A 22,770-nucleotide genomic window follows, 5' to 3' on the forward strand; every position below is an offset into this window, starting at 1 on the left:
TCTTCAGTGCGAGTTCGCGAATCGTTTGATTCAGTTCGGGTCTTCAGTGCGAGTTCACTAATCAATTTATGGTTCTAAACAAATACAGCACCTAAGTATGTCAGTATAGTAAGTTCATGTACAGATAAGCTTTATCTTCAAACTGATCATTCAATCTGAATTTAGGTGTATAATGGTTTTATGTAAAGAACGAAAGAAAGAAAGAAATAATATTGTTATAAGTTATGCAAAAATATTTAAGCACAGAATGCCAGGAATCAAGCATTCTGAAGAGCTAAATAATGTGTGCAGATAATTAAATAGAGACTCTGGTGTTTATGTAGATTGTGATCCACACAGGTGATCTTCAGGTCAGGATGATCCTGTTGTTTTGCTGGATCTCCATCTGCTGAATCATCAGCTTCATTCACTCCTAAACAAGCAGCTTCTTGGTTTGAGAGTTTAAAGCCTCTGAATTAAAAGCAGGTGTGTGTGCGTTCAGTCTGGATGTGGATAATCTGTGTAATCTGATTACGTGTGTAAGAGCCCGTGTTTCTCAGTGTTTCACACACACAGCTGATCATGGCAGGAGAAGAGCCGTATCCCAGAAAGATCCTGCAGTACATGGAGGGATTCCTCGTGTCAAAGGTACTGGAGTAATATTTACATTCATGCATTTATACAAGTCTCTTCTGCTCAGCAAGGCTGCGTTTATTTGATCAAAAATACTGTCAAACTGTGGATTATTATTACAATTTAAAAGAAGTGTGTTCAGTTTGAGTGTCTTGTAAAATGGAGTTTATTCCTTTGATGCAATGCTGAATTTTGGTCATAAATTGACAGTGAAGACATTTACGATGTCACAAAAGATTTCTATTTCAAATAAATGCTGTTCTTTCGAACTTTCTATTCATCTGTATGATGGTTTCCATAAAAATATTGTGCAGCACAACTGTTTTCAACAGTGATAACAGAATGATTTCTGATGATACTAAAGACTGGAGTAATGATGCTGAAAATGCATCATTTTTTACAGATTTTTGATTAAATAAATTCATCCTTGATTTCGACATCATAATGATTTTTAAAAGCAAATATAGTGATGGGTGAAACAGAGCTTTTTATTGTGGGTTTGGGAATCATTTCAGAGCACGGATTGCAAATCATTTGATTCAGATTTGGTCTTCAGTGCGGGTTCAGTAATCATTTGTTTCAGGTCTGGAGTTCGAATCATTTGATTCAGGGTTCAGGAATAATTTTTCCATTTTGAGACCTTAAATAATTTGATTCAGATCGGAACTACTGTGCAGGTTCGGGAATCATTTGTTTCAGTTCGGGAGTTTGAATCAATTAATTCAGTCTGGGTCCTAGTGTGGGTTCGGGAATCATTTCAGAGCGCGGATTGCAAATTGCGAATCATTTGATTCAGATCGGGTCTTCAGTGCGGGTTCAGTAATAATTTGTTTCAGGTCGGGAGTTTGAATTATTTGATTCAGAGTTCCGGAATCATTTTTCCATTTTGAGACCTTGAATAATTTAACTCAGATTGGGTCTTCTCAGTTTGGGAATCATTTCAGTTCGGGAGTTCGAATCATTTGATTCAGATCAGGTCTTCAGTGCGGGTTCGGGAATCATTTGTTTCAGTTCGGGAGTTCGAGTTATTTGATTCAGGGTTTGGGAATCATTTTTCCAGTTCATGTGTACCGCGAATCATTTGATTCAGATCCGGAGTTTGAATCATTTGATTCAGTGAGGGTTTGGGAATCATTTCAGAGCGCGGATTGTGAATCATTTGATTTAGATCAGAACTTTGTGTATTGAGAATCATTTGATTCAGATTTGGTCTTCAGTGCGGGTTCAGTAATCATTTGTTTCAGGTCTGGAGTTTGAATTATTTGATTCAGAGTTCGGGAATCATTTTTCCATTTTGAGACCTTGAATAATTTGATTCAGATTGGGTCTTCAGTGTGAGTTCGCAAATCATTTGTTTCAGATCCGGAGTTTGAATCATTTGATTCAGTGAGGGTTTGGGAATCATTTCAGAGCGTGTGAATCATTTGATTTAGATCAGAACTTTGTGTATTGCGAATCATTTGATTCAGATCAGGTCTTCAGTGCGGGTTCAGTAATCATTTGTTTCAGGTCTGGAGTTTGAATTATTTGATTCAGAATTCGGGAGTTATTTTCCCATTTTGAGACCTTGAATAATTTAATTCAGATTGGGTCTTCTAAGTTTGGGAATCATTTCAGTTCGGGAGTTCGAATCATTTGATTCAGGGTTCAGGAATAATTTTTCCATTTTGAGACCTTTCATAATTTGATTCAGTTTGGGACTTTGGTGTGGGTTCGGGAATCATTTCAGAGTGCGGATTGCAAATCGCGAATCATTTGACTTAGAACTTTGTGTATCGCGAATCATTTGATTCAGATTGGGTTTTCTCAGTTTGGGAATCATTTCAGTTCTGGAGTTCGAATCATTTGTTTCGTGGTTCAGTAATAATTTTTCCAGTTGGAGACCTTGAATAATTTGATTCAGATCGGGACTTCTGTGCAAGTTCGGCAATCATTTGATTCAGTTCGGGAGTTCGAGTTATTTGATTCAGATCAGGTCTTCAGTGTGAGTTTGCGGATCATTTGATTCAGATTGGGTCTTCAGTGTGAGTTCGCGAATCATTTGATTCAAATCGGGTCTTCAGTGTGAGTTCGCGAATCATTTGATTCAGATCGGGTCTTCAGTGCGAGTTCAGTAATCATTTGTTTCAGGTCAGGAGTTTGAATTATTTGATTCAGAGTTTGGGAATCATTTTTCCATTTTGAGACCTCGAATAATTTGATTCAGATTGGGTCTTCTCAGTTTGGGAATCATTTCAGTTCTGGAGTTTGAATCATTTGTTTCGTGGTTCAGGAATAATTTTTCCAGTTGGAGACCTTGAATAATTTGATTCAGATCGGGACTTCTGTGCAAGTTCGGCAATCATTTGATTCAGTTCGGGAGTTTGAATCAATTGATTCAGTGCGGGTTCACAAATCATTTGTTTTAGTTCTAGAGTTCGAATCAGTTGATTTAGTTCAGGTCTTCAGTGCGGGTTCGCGATTTATTTGTTTCAGTTCGGGAGTTTGAATCAGTTAATTCAGTTCGCGTCTTGCGGGAATAATTTTGAAGAGCAGATTGTAAATCATTTGACTTAGATCAGAACTTTGTGTATCGCGAATCATTTGATTCAGATTGGGTTTTCTCAGTTTGGGAATCATTTCAGTTTGGGAGTTCGAATCATTTGATTCAGGGTTCAGGAATAATTTTTCTATTTTGAGACCTTAAATAATTTGATTCAGTTTGGGACTTTGGTGCGGGTTCGGGAATCATTTCAGAGCGCGGATTGCAAATCGCGAATCATTTGACTTAGAACTTTGTGTATCGCGAATCATTTGATTCAGATCGGGTCTTCAGTGCGGGTTCAGTAATCATTTGTTTCAGGTCTGGAGTTCGAATCATTTGATTCAGTTCTAGAGTTCAAATCAATTAATTCAGTTTGGGACTTTGGTGTGGGTTCGGGAATCATTTCAGAGCGCGGATTGCAAATCGCGAATCATTTGACTAAGAACTTTGTGTATCGCGAATCATTTGATTCAGATCGGGTCTTCAGTGCGGGTTCAGTAATCATTTGTTTCAGGTCGGGAGTTTGAATTATTTGATTCAGAGTTCAGGAATCATTTTTCCATTTTGAGACCTTGAATAATTTAATTCAGATTGGGTCTTCTCAGTTTGGGAATCATTTCAGTTCGGGAGTTCGAATCAATTGATTCAGGGTTCAGGAATAATTTTTCCAGTTGGAGACCTTGAATAATTTGATTCAGATCGGGACTTCTGTGCAAGTTCGGCAATCATTTGATTCAGTTCGGGAGTTTGAATCAATTGATTCAGTGCGGGTTCACAAATCATTTGTTTTAGTTCTAGAGTTCGAATCAGTTGATTTAGTTCAGGTGTTCAGTGCGGGTTCGCGATTTATTTGTTTCAGTTCGGGAGTTTGAATCAGTTAATTCAGTTCGCGTCTTGCGGGAATAATTTTGAAGAGCAGATTGTAAATCATTTGACTTAGATCAGAACTTTGTGTATCGCGAATCATTTGATTCAGATTGGGTTTGCTCAGTTTGGGAATCATTTCAGTTTGGGAGTTCGAATCATTTGATTCAGGGTTCAGGAATAATTTTTCTATTTTGAGACCTTAAATAATTTGATTCAGTTTGGGACTTTGGTGCGGGTTCGGGAATCATTTCAGAGCGCGGATTGCAAATCGCGAATCATTTGACTTAGAACTTTGTGTATCGCGAATCATTTGATTCAGATCGGGTCTTCAGTGCGGGTTCGGGAATCATTTGTTTCAGGTTGGGAGTTTGAATTATTTGATTCAGAGTTCAGGAATCATTTTTCCATTTTGAGACCTTGAATAATTTAATTCAGATTGGGTCTTCTCAGTTTGGGAATCATTTCAGTTCGGGAGTTCGAATCAATTGATTCAGTGCGGGTTCACAAATCATTTGTTTTAGTTCTAGAGTTCGAATCAGATGATTTAGTTCAGGTCTTGTGGGAATAATTTTGAAGAGCAGATTGTAAATCATTTGACTTAGATCAGAACTTTGTGTATCCCGAATCATTTGATTCAGATCGGGTCTTCAGTGTGGGTTCGGGAATCATTTCAAAGAAAAAAGTGAATCCGTGAATCCTGAAAAATAAAATGTATGACAGTTTCCACAAAATATCGTGCAGCACAAGTGTTTTCAACATTGATAATAATCAGAAATGTTTCTTGAGCAGCAAATCAGTATATTAGAATGATTTCTGAAGAATCATGTGACACTGAAGACTGCAGCAATGATGCTGAAAATTCAGCTGTGCATCACAGAAATAAATTACACTTGAGCAGATATTCACATAGAAAACAGCTAGTTTAAATTGCAATAATATTTCAGATTTATTTGAAGTTTTTTTGATTAAATAAATCCGTCCTTTATGAGTAAAAAGACTTTTTCAGACATTGAAAACCCAGATTTTAGATTAACTTTATATGAATCTATAAATGAAAGTGCATGCTTATAAGTTTAAGTTTAGTGAGTGAATCTCCAGCTGTGTCCTGATGTTTGTGAGTCATGTAAATGTCTTCATGTGTGTGGAGACTCTGTTCAGTGCGTGTGAGTTGGGTGTGTTCGAGCATCTTCACGAGTCTCCGCATCCGCTGTCTGTGTCTGATCTGGCCGCTGCTCTGGGCTGCAGTGAGGATGGAACTGAACGTCTGCTGAACGCCTGCGTGAGTCTGGAGCTGCTGACCGCAAACACTGATCCACACGGAACAGGTGACTCTATCACAGCAGATGCTCATCATAATCACACACAAACTCTTTAGAAAAATGTGAAATGTTTGAGGTAATCATTGCAACTGCAGCATTGCAAAAAAAAAGTGATACTGTGCTGTAAAAAGTGTACATGTATAAATATTTCACTATTAAATATTTCAAAAGGGTAAAAAGTAGAGACTAGATGTTCAAAAGTTTCAATCTTTTGTTAGTGTATAATTAAGATAATATTATAGTTTTATTATTATTTTGAACTTTACAATTTATATGTATATCTCCAGTTTAGTTTCAGTTTTGGTGCAGTTTATTTAAAGACAAAGTTTATTTATATAGCACATTTCATACACAAAGGTAATTCAAAGTGCAACGACAATAAAAATGTTTTAAATTTAAAAAAAATATTTAAAATGAAGTAAAACCGTTACAAATAAAAGGGATTATACATAAAATAGAGTGCAATCAGTTTAGTTCAAAAGAAAAAAAATCTATATAGTCTAGACATTTTTATTTCATTTTCAGTGTTACTTATTTTAGTTATTCAGTGTTAGCTAAATAAAAAAAAAGAGAAAGGTTGTCTATTTGCAGCTGTCTGTGTATTTACCCTTAAGCTGTTATTTTTATGTACTATTTTTATTTTAATATTTTGATTTCTACTTTAATTTTCAATAATTTTATGTTTTATTAAAAAAAATATTTGTATTAATATTTTGATTTCATTTTCAGTTTTCTTAGTTTAATATTTAGTCATTTGATGTTTTAGTACAACTAAATACATGAAAAATACATGACAATTAAAAATATTCCATTGGCTAAAACAAATAGATTTTTTGAAATATTTTAGTTTATTTCATTTATTACGTTTTATTTTTTATTTATTTTATTTTCTTTGTAATTAACTGTAACCATGGAGCAGGGGTATATTTGCAGAAATAAAAAAATACATAGTATGGGTCAAAACTATCAATTTTTTCTGTTATGCCAAAAATCATTAGGATATTTAGATCAGGTTCCATCAACATATTTTGCAAATAAATTATATCAAAATTAAAATTTTTATTAGTGCTATGCATTGCTAAGAACTTTGGACAATTAATTTGGCAATTTTATTAATATTTTAATTTTTTTTTTTTTTGCACCCTCAGATTCGAGATTTTCAAAAAGTTGTGTCTCAGACAAATATTGTCCTTATTAATAAAAATAAAAAAATTACCCTTAAGACTTTTTTTGTTGTCCAGGTTTCTTAACCTGATTTTTAAATTGTCAAAATGATTCTGTTCTGAGTGTACACTCTTAAAAATAAAGGTGCTTCTCGATGCCCAGGAGCCTTTTTGTCTAAATGGTTCCATAATGAACCTTTAACATCTAAAGAACCTTTCTGTTTCACAAAAGCTTCTTTGTGGAAAGTACAGTTCTTCAGATTATAAAAAGGTAAGAAAGAGATGGTTGTTTAAAGGACATTTGACTGAATGGTTCTTTGTGAAACCAAAAATGGTTCTTCTATGGCATCGTTGTGAATAACCTTTATTTTTAAGTGCATTTTCTTTATTATACTGTAATGATTTAATGTTTTCCAGTTGCATGTAAATGCTTTGGCTGATTGTATTTTCCTCCTCATGTAGTTGTCTACAGTAACACAGAAATGTCCAGGGTGTTTCTGACCAAGTCCAGCCCGACGTCCCTGTATCGCTCCATCGAGTACAGCTCCAGAACCATCTACCTGTGCTGGCATTACCTGAGCGACGCCGTCCGGTCAGAAACACACTCAGTCTACTCCAGCTCTTCTGTTGTCTGATTGTCTTTTGCCAAACCGTCCAAAAACGTCCCGCTTCAGATGCTGCTGCTTGGTGTAAAACCTTGATTTAACTGCAGTAATATTTCCAGATGAACCCTTACTGAACTGAAGCAGCTCGGCTTTACTTGATTCTCCGTCAGTCGCTTTTTAGTCTCAAATCTTTCTTTCTTTCTTTCTTTCTTTCTTTCTTTCTTTCTTTCTTTCTTTCTTTCTTCTTTTCTTCTTTTCTTTCTTTCTTTTCTTCTTTTCTTTCTTTGTTTTTTGTTTCCTTTTTCTTTTCTTTCTTTCTTTCTTTGTTTCTTTCTTTTTTCTTTTCCTTTCTTTCCTCCTTTTTTCTTTTATTTCTTTCTTTCTTTCTTTCTTTCTTCTTTTCTTCTTTTCTTTCTTTGTTTTTTGTTTCCTTTTTCTTTTCTTTCTTTCTTTCTTTCTTTCTTTCTTTGTTTCTTTCTTTTTTCTTTTCCTTTCTTTCCTCCTTTTTTCTTTTCTTTCTTTCTTTCTGTCTTTTTTCTGTCTTTTTCTTTCTTCTTTTCTTTCTTTTCATCTTTTCCTTTCTTTGTTTCTGTTTCTTTTTTCTTTCTTCTTTTCTTTTTTCTTTTTTCTTTTACTTTCTTTCTTTTTCTTTCTTTTCTTTTATTTCTTTTTTCTTTTATCTTTTCTTCTTTTCTGTCTTTCTTTTTTCTTTCTTTTCTTCTTTTCCTTTCTTTCCTCCTTTTTTCTTTTATTTCTTTCTTTCTTTCTTTCTTCTTTTCTTCTTTTCTTTCTTTGTTTTTTGTTTCCTTTTTCTTTTCTTTCTTTCTTTCTTTCTTTCTTTCTTTCTTTCTTTCTTTGTTTCTTTCTTTTTTCTTTTCCTTTCTTTCCTCCTTTTTTCTTTTCTTTCTTTCTTTCTGTCTTTTTTTCTGTCTTTTTTCTGTCTTTTTCTTTCTTTCTTTTCATCTTTTCCTTTCTTTGTTTCTGTTTCTTTTTTCTTTCTTTCTTTCATTTTTCTTTTCTTTCTTTTTTCTTTTACTTTCTTTCTTTTTCTTTCTTTTTTCTTTTCTTCTTTCTTTCTTTTCCTTTCTTGTTTTTTTGTATCTTTTTTCTTCCTTTCTTTCTTTCTTTCTTTCTTTCTTTCTTTCTTTCTTCTTTTTATCTTCTTTTCTTTTATTTCTTTCTTTTCTTTTCCTTTCTTTGTTTCTTTCTTTTTTCTTTTCTTTTCCTTTCTTTTCTTTCTTTCCTCTTTTCTTTTTTCTTTTCTTTTCCTTTCTTTTCTTTCTTTCCTCTTTTCTTTTTTCTTTTCTTTCTTTCTTTATTTCTTTCTTTCTGTCTTTTTTCTGTCTTTTTCTTTCTTCTTTTCTTTCTTTTCATCTTTTCCTTTCTTTGTTTCTGTTTCTTTTTTCTTTCTTCTTTTCTTTTTTCTTTTTTCTTTTACTTTCTTTCTTTTTCTTTCTTTTCTTTTATTTCTTTTTTCTTTTTTCTTTTCTTCTTTTCTGTCTTTCTTTTTTCTTTCTTTTCTTCTTTTCCTTTCTTTGTTTTTGTTTCTTCTTTCTTTCTTTCTTTCTTTCTTTCTTTCTTTCTTTCTTTCTTTTTTCTTCTTTTCTTTGTTTCTTTCTTTCTTTTTTGTTTTCTTTCTTTCTTTTCTTCTTTTCCTTTCTTTGTTTTTTGTTTCTTTCTTTTTTCTTTCTTTCTTTCTTTCTTTTTTCTTTTCTTTTTTCTTCTTTTCTTTGTTTCTTTTTTCTTTTCTTGCTTCTTTTCTTTCTTTCTTTCTTTCTTTCTTTGTTTCTTTGTTTCTTTTCTTTTCTTTCTTTTCTTTCTTTCTTTCTTTCTTTCTTTTTTCTTTTCTTTCTTTCTTTCTTTCTTTCTTTTGGGATCAGTGAGGCTTGTAATGTTTTTTTAAAGAAGTCTCTTCTGCTCAAACAAAGTGTTTTTACAATATAAAATAATGTTTTTTTTATTTATATATACACTTTAAAATATAATTTATTCCTGTGATGCGCAGCTGTATATTCAGCATCATTACTCCAGTCTTCAGCGTCACATGATCCTTCAGAAATCATTCTAAGATACTGATTTATTACTTTTATTATCAATGTTGGAAACAGATGTTTACATTGTTAGAAAAGATTTATATTCTGAATAAATGCTGTTTTTCTGTAACCAGGATTCTTTGATGAATAACAAGTTCAAAAGAACATACTTTATTCAAAATATAAATCTTTTCTAACAATGTAAATCTATGCTATTACTTTTTATTAATTTAACACATCCTCGGTGTACAAAAGTATAATTTCTTTCAAAAAAAAGAAAGAATAAAACTTTTCTAACCCCAAACTTTTGAACTGTAGTGTATATTGTTAGGAAACCTTTCTATTTTAAATAAATGCTGTTCTTTTTAACCTTTTTTTTAATCAAAGAATCCTGACAAAAAGTATTTCAGGTTCCCAAAAAATATGTTTCCAACATTGATAATAAAGCAGCATATTAGAATGATTTCTGAAGGATGTAAGACTGGAGTAATGATGCTGAAAATTCAACTTTAATTACAGATATAAATTAAATTTTAATGAATATTACTTTAAAAAACATTGTTTTACATTTATAATAATATTTCACAATATTACTTTTTTTCTGTATTTTTAAACAATTCTTGAAACCTTGAAAACTGCTCTTTCTCTTGTTTTCTCCTCCTCAGAGAAGGGAAGAACCAGTATGAGAAGGCTTTCGGCGTGAACTCCAAAGACCTGTTTGAAGCGCTGTACAGGTGAGTGCAATAATAATCAGTTTATTAATGAAAATAGTGAACATATGACTGATACGTGTGTGTTTCAGGTCTGATGAGGAGATGGTGAAGTTCATGCACCTGATGAACTCCATCTGGAACATCTGCGGTCGGGATGTGGTCACAGCGTTCGATCTGTCGCCGTTTAAATGCATCTGTGATCTCGGAGGTAAGACGCTTCTTAGACGAGCTGAACTCGAACCTCTAGATTCTACATGCAAACCTTAGGAAATTAAGTCCCTTTGCATTTGTTTAAAAACCTCTTCTGCTCACCAGAGCTGCATTTATTTGATCAAAACTACTGTAAAAATAGTGAAATATTTTTAGAAATTAAAACAGCTGTTTTCTATGTGAATATCTGTTAAAATGTAATTTATTTCTGTGACGCACAGCTGAATTTTCAGCATTTATTCGAGCAAAAATAATGCAAAAATAGTGAAATATTTTTATAAATTAAAACAGCTGTTTTCTGTGTGAATATCTGTTAAAAATGTAATTTATTCCTGTGATGCACAGCTGAATTTTCAGCATTTATTTGATCAAAAATACTGTAAAAATAGTGAAATATTTTTATAAATTAAAACAGCTGTTTTCTGTGTGAATATCTGTTAAAAATGTAATTTATTCCTGTGATGCACAGCTGAATTTTCAGCATTTATTTGATCAAAAATACTGTAAAAATAGTGAAATATTTTATTAATTAAAACAGCTGTTTTCTATGTGAATATCTGTTAAAATGTAATTTATTTCTGTGACGCACAGCTGAATTTTCAGCATTTATTCGAGCAAAAATAATGCAAAAATAGTGAAATATTTTTATAAATGAAAACATCTGTATTCTATGTGAATATCTGTTAAAATTTAATTTACTACTGTGATGCACAGCTGAATTTTCTAGATTTTCAGCATTTATTTAATCAAAACTACTGTAAAAATAGTGAAAATTTTATAAATTAAAACAGCTGAATACTATGTGAATATCTGTTAAAAATGTAATTTATTCCTGTGATGCACAGCTGAATTTTCAGCATTTATTTGATCAAAAATACTGTAAAAATAGTGAAATATTTTTATAAATTAAAACAGCTGTTTTCTATGTGAATATCTGTTAAAAATGTAATTTACTACTGTGATGCACAGCTGAATTTTCTAGATTTTCAGCATTTATTTGATCAAAAATACTGTAAAAATAGTGAAATATTTTTTATAAATTAAAACAGCTGTTTTCTATGTGAATATCTGTTAAAATGTAATTTATTACTGTGATGCACAGCTGAATTTTCTAGATTTTCAGCATTTATTTGATCAAAACTACTGTAAAAATAGTGAAATATTTTTATAAATTAAAACAGCTGTTTTCTATGTGAATATCTGTTAAAAATCTAATTTAATTTTGTAATGCACAGCTGAATTTTCAGCATCATTACTCCAGTCTTCGGCATTCATTTGATCAGAAATACTGTAAAAAGAGTGACATATTTTTAAAAATTAAAACAGATTTGCTGCTCAAAAAAACATTTCTGATTATTATCAATGTTGAAAGGATCCGAACCTCTAGATTCTACACACAAACCTTAGGAAATTGAGTCATAAATTTGCATTTGCATGTGTTTTTAAAAACCTCTTCTGCTCAACAGAGCTGGATTTATTTGATTGAAAATACTGTAAAATAGTGAAATATTTTTATAAATTAAAACAGCTCTTTTCCATGTGAATATCTGATAAAATGTAATTTATTTCTGTGATCAAAGTTGAATTTTCAGCACCATTACTGCAGTCTTCAGCATCACATGATCCTCCAGAAATCATTCTAATATACTGATTTGCTGCCCAAGAAACATTTATGATTATTATCAATGTTGAAAAGGATTCAAACCTCTAGATTCTACATGCAAACCTTAGGAAATTAGGACATGCAAACAGCTTTCAGACAGATTTGAGTGTAAATGGCTAAATAACCACAAGATGGAGCTGATGCTGCGTGAACATCACGAGGAGACACCAACAAAATACACCGCTGCTTAAAAGTTTGCGATTTTTAATGTTTTTTAAAAAGTATTTTATGCTCATCAAGGCTGCATTTATTTGATTAAAAATACAGAAAAATAAGTAATATTATAAAATATTATTGCAATTTAAAATAACAGTTTTTTATTTTAATGCACTTTAAAATATAATTTATTTCTGCGACGCAAAGCTGAATTTTCAGCATCATTACTGCAGTCTGTAGCGTCACATGATCCTTCAGAAATCATTCTAAAATACTGATTTATTACTTTTATTATCAATGTTGAAAACAGTTTGTTTTTGAATCCTGTGATAGTTTTTTTAAATGATTCAAATTAGAAATCTTTTCCAAAAATATAAGTCTTTACTATAACTTTTGAACAATTTCACACACAAAGTATTTCTTTCAAAGAGAGAGAGAAAGAGAACATTTACTGACTCCAAACTTTGAATGAGGTGTTTATTGTTACAAAAGTGTTTTGTTTTAAATAAATACTGTTCTTTTTAATGTTTTATAGATCAAAGAATCATAAACCTGTTTAAATTTCAACATTGATAATAAATCAGTATATTAGAGTGATTTCTGAAGGATCATGTGACGCTGAAGACTGCAGTAATGCTGCTGAAAATTCAGCTTTGCATCACAGGAATAAATTATATTTTAAAGTATATTAAAATAGAAAACCACTATTTTAAATTGCATTAACATTTTACAATATTACATTATTTTTCCGTATTTTTAAACAAATAAACAGCCTTGATGAGCAGAAAAGTCTCCTTAAAAAGCATTAAAAACCACAAAATCAGTCATAAGGGTCAGTTTTTTTAAAGTGAGATTTATATATATTCTGAAAGCTGAATAAATAAGCTTTCCATTGATGTATGGCCAATAAAATCTGGAATCTGAGGATGCAAAAAATAAAAATCACCTTTAAAGTCGTCCAAATTAAGTTCTTAGTAATGCATATTACTAATCAAAAATTAAGTTTGGATTATTATTAAAGATCTTCATGGAACAGTAACATCCTAATGATTTTTTGGCATAAAATAAAAATTGATCATTTTGACCCATACAATGCATGTTTGGCTATTGCTACAAATATACCCATGGTTTTGTCCAGGGTCACATATATTAATGCCACAGTTAATTCCTATAAACCACAGAGACAAAACTGTTTTGTAAATGCATAAACAACAGTGATCGACCAGTCACCAGTATTGGACATATCAACAGCGACAGATGAATTTGCACCAAAATATTAGAGTTTGATTGAACACACGACCTCTGACATCAACAATAAAAGATGTGGGAAATGTTTTCACCCTTTCACAAAGTCTATTTATTCATCGGTCATAACTTTGCATAAAAATAATCTATTGTTCTAGAGTTTGGAGTCAATAAGATGTTTCATGCACCTGTCTTTTTGCCAGTTTTTGGGCTTTTTGGTGTTTCATGAAAGTGTTTTTTCAGATTAGTGGAAAGAAAACGCCCAAAAGACACTTTTATAGCACTTGATCTATTTGTGTCAATAGATTTCAATTACAATACAGATTTCTAAAGGCCAAGAGGTTTTTTCTTCTTTATTGAGTCATAAATCTCCACTTCAGCAGCACTTACACACACCACACTTTACTTTTGTATTCCTGTCTATATCCTGAAAGCTTTTACAGAGGGATTTGTTCATTTATAATGTACTTGATTTTATACATTTCATTCCCTCAAATTTTTTAAAAATATATTTTAGTTTTGTGTCTGTTCTATTTATTTTCGTAATTATGGAGTGACAAAATTAGATACCCAAAATTCCCATTTGACTCTAATATGTCAAAACAATAAATAAATAAATAAATAAAATTGAAACTGACTTCATCCAGTGTTTCGATTTTTGTACTAGAAATGTATGCAAATTAGTGCATATTTCATTAAATAATGGCTCATTTGCATAATTAAATCTAACATTTTAGAAAACTTGTAATCCAATTTTTTTTTGCAGTTATCAATGTAATAAATTGACTAATAGTTATCAACTTATTGATTATTTTTTAATATTTGTTAAAAAAAACTTTAGTTACATTGTTTACAATGTTTCTGAATGCAATAGGACAATTATTATGCACGTCCATTTTTTAAATAAAAGTCATAATAGTGAGATAAAAACTAAACTTTCAAACTTTTTTCGGCCACAGAATTTAAAAAAAGGTAATTGTGACTTTATCTCACAATTTGAAGATTTCTTTTCAGACTGTGAGTTTATATCTCACAACTCTTTATATTCTACAGCTTAAATGTTTCTCTCTCTCTCTCAAAAATGCAATTTGAGCAACTTATTTGCCTTTTTTTACTTTTCATTTACATTATTTACATTATTACTGAATGTAATAACAAAATGTGACTTATACATTGATGCAACTTAAATGTTGTTGTTGTTTTTTTTGTCTAAAATGCTATTTTCACCCATCACAACTTATTTTTCATTTTTTATTAAATATTTGTTAAAAATTGTAGTTACATTATTCACAATATTTCTTAATACAATAACAAAATGTGATTTATACAGTTTAGGCGAGACACTGCACCTGAATAGGGTTAAAAAAAAAGTGTCTCGCCTTAAATGTTTTGTAAGTGTCTTCTGCTTACCAAAGCTGAATTTATTTGATCATAAATAAAATGTAATATATATTTGTGTGCTGCACAGCTGAATTTTCAGCATTTATTTGAGCAAAAATACTGTAAAAATAGCTAAATATTTTTATTAATTAAAACAGCTGTTTTCTATGTGAATATCTGTTAAAATGTAATTTATTTCTGTGATGCACAGCTGAATTTTCAGCATTTATTTGAGCAAAAATACTGTAAAAATAGTGAAATATTTTTATTAATTAAAACAGCTGTTTTCTGTGTTATAATCTGTTAAAATGTAATTTATTTATGTGCTACACAGCTGAATTTTCAGCATTTATTTGAGCAAAAATACTGTAAAAATAGCTAAATATTTGTATAAATTAAAACAGCTGTTTTCTATGTGAATATCTGTTAAAATGTAATTTATTTATGTGCTGCACAGCTGAATTTTCAGCATTTATTTGAGCAGAAATACTGTAAAAATAGTGAAATATTTTTAATAATTAAAACAGCTGTTTTCTGTGTTATAATCTGTTAAAATGTAATTTATTTATGTGCTACACAGCTGAATTTTCAGCATTTATTTGAGCAAAAATACTGTAAAAATAGCTAAATATTTGTATAAATTAAAACAGCTGTTTTCTATGTGAATATCTGTTAAAATGTAATTTATTTATGTGCTGCACAGCTGAATTTTCAGCATTTATTTGAGCAGAAATACTGTAAAAATAGTGAAATATTTTTATTAATTAAAACAGCTGTTTTCTGTGTGAATATCTGATAAAATGTAATTTATTTATGTGCTACACAGCTGAATTTTCAGCATTTATTGGAGCAAAAATACTGTAAAAAATAGTGAAATATCTTATTAATTAAAACAGCTCTTTTCTATGTGAATATCTGTTAAAATGTAATTTATTTATGTGATGCACAGCTGAATTTTCAGCATTTATTTGATCAGAAATACTGTAAAAATAGTGAAATATTTTTAATAATTAAAACAGCTGTTTTCTGTGTTATAATCTGTTAAAATGTAATTTATTTATGTGCTACACAGCTGAATTTTCAGCATTTATTTGAGCAAAAATACTGTAAAAATAGCTAAATATTTGTATAAATTAAAACAGCTGTTTTCTATGTGAATATCTGTTAAAATGTAATTTATTTATGTGCTGCACAGCTGAATTTTCAGCATTTATTTGAGCAGAAATACTGTAAAAATAGTGAAATATTTTTAATAATTAAAACAGCTGTTTTCTGTGTTATAATCTGTTAAAATGTAATTTATTTATGTGCTACACAGCTGAATTTTCAGCATTTATTTGAGCAAAAATACTGTAAAAAATAGTGAAATATCTTATTAATTAAAACAGCTCTTTTCTATGTGAATATCTGTTAAAATGTAATTTATTTATGTGATGCACAGCTGAATTTTCAGCATTTATTTGAGCAGAAATACTGTAAAAATAGTGAAATATTTTTAATAATTAAAACAGCTGTTTTCTGTGTTATAATCTGTTAAAATGTAATTTATTTATGTGCTACACAGCTGAATTTTCAGCATTTATTTGAGCAAAAATACTGTAAAAATAGCTAAATATTTGTATAAATTAAAACAGCTGTTTTCTATGTGAATATCTGTTAAAATGTAATTTATTTATGTGCTGCACAGCTGAATTTTCAGCATTTATTTGAGCAGAAATACTGTAAAAATAGTGAAATATTTTTAATAATTAAAACAGCTGTTTTCTGTGTTATAATCTGTTAAAATGTAATTTATTTATGTGCTACACAGCTGAATTTTCAGCATTTATTTGAGCAAAAATACTGTAAAAAATAGTGAAATATCTTATTAATTAAAACAGCTCTTTTCTATGTGAATATCTGTTAAAATGTAATTTATTTATGTGATGCACAGCTGAATTTTCAGCATTTATTTGATCAGAAATACTGTAAAAATAGTGAAATATTTTTAATAATTAAAACAGCTGTTTTCTGTGTTATAATCTGTTAAAATGTAATTTATTTATGTGCTACACAGCTGAATTTTCAGCATTTATTTGAGCAAAAATACTGTAAAAATAGCTAAATATTTGTATAAATTAAAACAGCTGTTTTCTATGTGAATATCTGTTAAAATGTAATTTATTTATGTGCTGCACAGCTGAATTTTCAGCATTTATTTGAGCAGAAATACTGTAAAAATAGTGAAATATTTTTAATAATTAAAACAGCTGTTTTCTGTGTTATAATCTGTTAAAATGTAATTTATTTATGTGCTACACAGCTGAATTTTCAGCATTTATTGGAGCAAAAATACTGTAAAAAATAGTGAAATATCTTATTAATTAAAACAGCTCTTTTCTATGTGAATATCTGTTAAAATGTAATTTATTTATGTGATGCACAGCTGAATTTTCAGCATTTATTTGATCAGAAATACTGTAAAAATAGTGAAATATTTTTAATAATTAAAACAGCTGTTTTCTGTGTTATAATCTGTTAAAATGTAATTTATTTATGTGCTACACAGCTGAATTTTCAGCATTTATTTGAGCAAAAATACTGTAAAAAATAGTGAAATATCTTATTAATTAAAACAGCTCTTTTCTATGTGAATATCTGTTAAAATGTAATTTATTTATGTGATGCACAGCTGAATTTTCAGCATTTATTTGATCAAAAATAATGTAATAATAGTGAAATATTTTTATAAATTAAAACAGCTGTTTTCTATGTGAATGTGTTAAAATTTAATTTACTACTGTGATGCACAGCTGAATTTTCTAGATTTTCAGCATTTGAGCAAAAATACTGTAAAAATAGTGAAGTTTTTTAAAAATTAAAACAGCTTTGTCTATGTGAATATCTGTTAAAAATGTAATTTATTTCTGTGATGCACCGCTGAATTTTCAGCATTTATTTGATCAAAACTACTGTAAAAAATAGTAAAATATATATTTTTAAATATATCAGCTGTTTACTATGTGAATATCTTTTAAAATGTAATTTATTTCTGTGATCAAAGCTATATTTTCAGAATCATTACTCATCTTCAGTGTCACATGATCCTTCAGAAATCATTCTAATGTACTGATTTGCTGCTCAAGAAACATTTCTGATTTTTATCAATGTTGAAAACAGTAGTTCATTTTATGTTTGAGGTTCACAGATGAATAGAACATTATAAATGTGATTTCTGTCACTTTTGATCAATTTAATGCATCTTTGATGGATAAAAGTATTAATTTCTTTCTTTCAAAAAAATCTTTCTGACTCCAAACTTGACTCCCAAAAGTACAGAAACAATCTAATCTAACACACACATGGACTGCAGACATAAGCATCCGTCACTCTGTCTTTCCTCTGTCTCCACGAAGTGTCTTGACAGTGTTCCCCTCAATTATTCAGCAGGCGAGTCTCTGTTGGTTTAATGGTTTTGGATCTGTGCGGACAGCATTGATTTGTGGGTGTGTGTGGCCTGACGTGTCAAACAGGAGGAAGCCTTGAGGGAATCTGTCCGCTCCACACCTGTAGAGTCTGCTTTGTTTCAGACTAATGATGACGAGACAGCATTAACATGTGGAGTGTTTGTCCAGAGCTAATGAGGCTCACGGCCTTCAGACGAGACTCAGAGCACAGCTGCTCCATCAAAACACTAATACTTCAGCTCTGCTGTTTGACAGGACAGTCCTACAGGAATACCACACAACTTAATAAAACACTTTAAGCTGCATGTTGCTAATTATGTGAATGGGTGCCGTCAGAATGAGAGCTGATAAAAACATCACAATAAACCGGTGATTCACACCACTCCAGTGCATCAGTTAACATCTTGAGAAGACAAAAGCTGAAGCAAATCTTGATCTGTGCAGATTTCTCTCCTGATTCAGACCAGACCACTATTTCACTGGAGGAAGCGTTCAAATGGACTTGTATTTTAGTTAAACGTCTTAATGGTGGATTTGTTTCAGGGTCATTCTGCGTCAAATCAACCAAATTTAAAAAACAGCTTACATTTTTGATTTTGCTAAGAATTTTTCTGAAGAAAGATAGACATGTATAGTGATGAAAGCCAAAATATTAAATGAGTAATCCATTATTTTATAGAGGGGGGTCAAAATGGCAATTTCACCTGAGATTCAGAGTCAAGTTACAGGAGGATAAAAATGACTTTAGAAAGATGGCAGCGTCATAATGTTATTTTTACAGAGAGATTGGTAGCTCTATTCGGAAAATCTGCTGACTTTAGCAATCTTTGTGGCATTATGTGCCAATGGTGACCATTCAAAAATGGGGAAACAGCACTTTTCAAGTTTTTACTCTCGAGTTTGCATGGATGTAACTCAAGAAGTATTAAAGATATTTTAATGCCCTTTTAGAAATTGGCTCTTAACTTTCCTTTTGGCATATTTATTTTTTAAGGCCTTATATGGTTTGGTTCTAGAGATATTGGAGTTTTAATATGACTTCAGGAGTAAATCGTTAAAGTGTATACATTTTCAATTATGCTCTAACATTTCGGCTTTATTCTCGAAACATTTTGGTTTTATTCTTGCAACATTTCAAATTTATTCTTGCAACATTTCGAAATTATTCTTGCAACATTTCAATTTATTCTCATAACATTTCAAATTTATTTTTGCAACATTTCAAATTTATTCTCGCAACATTTCAAATTTATTTTTGGAACATTTCAACTGTATTCTCGTAAAATTTCGTCTTTATTCTTTAAACATTTAGATTTTTTTCTCGCAACATTTCGCCTTTATTTTTAAAACATTCCGACTTTATTCTCATAACATTTCGGTTTTAGTCTTGTAACATTTTGACTTTATTCTTGAAACATTTTGACTTTATTCTCGTAACATTTTGACTTTATTCTCGTAACATTTCAACTTTATTCTCTAAAAAATTCTGTTTTATTCTTGTAACATTTTGACTTTATTCTCGTAACATTTTGACTTTATTCTCGTAACATTTCAACTTTATTCTCTAAAAAATTCTGTTTTATTCTTGTAACATTTCAACTTTATCCTCGAAACATTTCACATTTATTTTTGTAACATTTCGAATTTATTCTCGCAACATTTCAAATTAATTTTTGTAAAATTTCGACTTTATTCTCGTAACATTTAGATTTTATTCTCAAAACATTTCACATTTATTCTCGTAACATTTCGACTTTATTCTTTAAACATTTTGATTTTTTTCTCGCAACATTTCGCCTTTATTTTTAAAACATTCCGACTTTATTCTCATAACATTTCGGTTTTAGTCTTGTAACATTTTGACTTTATTCTTGAAACATTTTGACTTTATTCTCGTAACATTTTGACTTTATTCTCGTAACATTTCAACTTTATTCTCTAAAAAATTCTGTTTTATTCTTGTAACATTTCAAATTTATCCTCGAAACATTTCACATTTATTTTTGTAACATTTCAATTTATTCTCGCAACATTTCGACTTTATTCTTGCAACATTTCGAATTTATTCTCGCAACATTTCAAATTAATTTTTGTAAAATTTTGACTTTATTCTCGTAACATTTAGATTTTATTCTCAAAACATTTCACATTTATTCTCGTAACATTTCGACTTTATTCTTTAAACATTTTGAATTTTTTTTCGTAACATTTCGCCTTTATTTTTAAAACATTCCGACTTTATTCTCATAACATTGCAGTTTTACTCTTGTAACATTTTGACTTCATTCTTGAAACATTTCAACTTTATCCTCGAAACATTTAGACTTTATTCTCAAAACATTTAGACTTTATTCTTGAAACATGTTAACTGATGGACTGGAGTGGTGTGGTTTACTTGTGGATTACAGTGATTTTTATCAGCTGTTTTGACTCTCATTCTGACGGCACCCATTCACTGCAGGGAATCCATTGGTGAGACAGTGATGGAATGACACAATCCTAGAAATCTGATGAAGAAACAAACTCATCCTAATCTTGGATGGCCTGAGGGTGAACACATGTTGGAGCAAATTTTCAGATTTGGGTAAACGATATCTAAAATAAACTATAAGAACATACTTGTTTTATTTGAGCTAGATTCCAAGGAATGATAAATAATGGTAGAATCTGAGTCCCTTTATAAGTCAGGATAAAGTTTCTCCTTAAGGACAGCGGCACCATCTTGCCCTGTGCTTTGTGAGCGATCGGACATGTGCGGCGGCCCGAGGGTCCAGATGGTAGTGGGTGACATGACTAAAGAATATTAATGTGTGGCCCGCGGTGAGGAAGCTCACGTAACGTTTGTTCTCGCTGTCCTCCGATCAGGCTGCAGCGGCGCTCTGGCCAAACAGTGCGTGTCGGCCTACCCCGAATCAACCGTCACCATCTTTGACCTTCCCAAGGTTGTGCGAACATCCCAGCGGCACTTTGTGTCGCCGCAAGACGAGCGCATCTCCTTCTGTGAAGGTACGTGTGTGTGTGTGTGTGTGTGTGTGTGTGTGTGTGTGTGTGTGTGCTGAGGGGAATCAATACTGTTGGAGGGCGAGGAGTCGTTCTGTTCTGGATTGATTCGTCACGCTTGGTGAGGTTAATGTCGTGCCAGTGCGGCGTTTGCCACTTTATGACGCTTGCATTCAGGGATGCCAGATTGGGTCGACGATTTCAATCCAAATACTTTTCAAACCCCCCTGAAACATCCACTGCAGAAACAAAGATAGAATTCTGTTTCCGTATTAAACAAGGTTGATAGACCATTTTTGTATCTCCTTAAAACTATTAGATCAATTATCGGTTTGTCAACATTCAGGGTGCGTGCACAGAAAACCTGGGAGAGGTGGCCTTCACGGCTAGAGAAACATTTAGATGTTATTCTTGGAACATTTAGATTTTATTCTTGGAACATTTAGAATTTACTCTCAAAATATTTAGACTTTGTTCTTGAAACATTTTGACTTTATTTTTGAAACATTTCGACTTTAATTTCGAAACATTTTGACTCTATTCTTGAAACATTTAACTTTGTTCTTGAAACATTTCGACTTTATTCTTGAAACATTTAACTTTGTTCTTGAAACATTTCGACTTTATTCTTAAAACATTGCCACTTTATTTTTGAAACATTTCGACTTTATTCTTGAAACATTTAACTTTGTTCTTGAAACATTTCGACTTTATTCTTGAAACATTTAACTTTGTTCTTGAAACATTTCGACTTTATTCTTAAAACATTGCCACTTTATTTTTGAAACATTTCGACTTTATTTTTTAAACATTTTAACTTTGTTCGTGAAACATTTAGACTTTATTTTTGAAACATTTTAACTTTGTTCGTGAAACATTTAGACTTTATTTTTGAAACATTTTAACTTTGTTCGTGAAACATTTAGACTTTAATTTCCAAACATTTCGACTTTGTTCTTGAAAAATTGCAACTTTATTTTTGAAACATTTCGACTTTAATTTCGAAACATTTTGATTCTATTCTTGAAACATTTAACTTTGTTCTTGAAACATTTCGACTTTATTCTTAAAACATTGCCACTTTATTTTTGAAACATTTCGACTTTATTTTTGAAACATTTTGACTTTATTTTTGAAACATTTCGACTTTAATTTCGAAACATTTCGACTTTAATTTCGAAACATTTCGACTTTATTCTTGAAACATATAACTTTGTTCTTGAAACATTTCAACTTTATTCTTAAAACATTGCAACTTTATTTTTGAAACATTTCGACTTTATTCTTAAAACATTTCGACTTTGTTTTTGAAACATTTCGACTTTATTCTTGAAACTTTTCGACTTTATTCTTGAAACATTTTGATTTTATTTTTGAAACATTTTGACTTTATTCTTAAAACATTTCGACTTTGTTCTTGAAACATTTCGACTTTATTCTTGAAACTTTTCGACTTTATTCTTGAAACATTTTGATTTTATTTTTGAAACATTTTGACTTTATTCTTAAAACATTTCGACTTTGTTCTTGAAACATTTCGACTTTATTCTTGAAACTTTTCGACTTTATTCTTGAAACATTTTGATTTTATTTTTGAAACATTTTGACTTTATTCTTAAAACATTTCGACTTTATTCTTAAAACATTGCAACTTTATTTTTGAAACATCTTGACTTCATTTCTGAAACATTTCGACTTTAATTTCGAAACATTTCAACTCTATTCTTGAAACATTTAACTTTGTTCTTGAAACATTTCGACTTTATTCTTAAAACATTGCCACTTTATTTTTGAAACATTTCGACTTTATTTTTGAAACATTTTGACTTTATTT

At 30.6% G+C, this 22,770-nt stretch overlaps 1 protein-coding gene across 1 annotated transcript in view; it reads left to right on the forward strand.

Moving 5' to 3' along the window:
* Positions 1-498: 498 nt before the first annotated feature.
* The window catches only part of LOC141315881 (acetylserotonin O-methyltransferase-like), a 31,269-nt gene continuing 8,997 nt past the window's right edge, over positions 499-22,770 (forward strand). Inside the window, exons 1-6 of the mRNA XM_073832723.1 lie at positions 499-627; positions 5,151-5,328; positions 6,948-7,077; positions 9,789-9,857; positions 9,926-10,044; positions 20,802-20,942. Coding sequence (XP_073688824.1) covers positions 562-627; positions 5,151-5,328; positions 6,948-7,077; positions 9,789-9,857; positions 9,926-10,044; positions 20,802-20,942 — 703 coding nt within the window. The 5' untranslated portion in view covers positions 499-561. The remainder of the gene's footprint in view (positions 628-5,150; positions 5,329-6,947; positions 7,078-9,788; positions 9,858-9,925; positions 10,045-20,801; positions 20,943-22,770) is intronic.

The sequence above is a fragment of the Garra rufa genome, unplaced genomic scaffold (assembly GCF_049309525.1).
Source record: "Garra rufa unplaced genomic scaffold, GarRuf1.0 hap1_unplaced_041, whole genome shotgun sequence".
In the NCBI taxonomy this organism is placed as follows: Eukaryota; Metazoa; Chordata; class Actinopteri; order Cypriniformes; family Cyprinidae; genus Garra; species Garra rufa.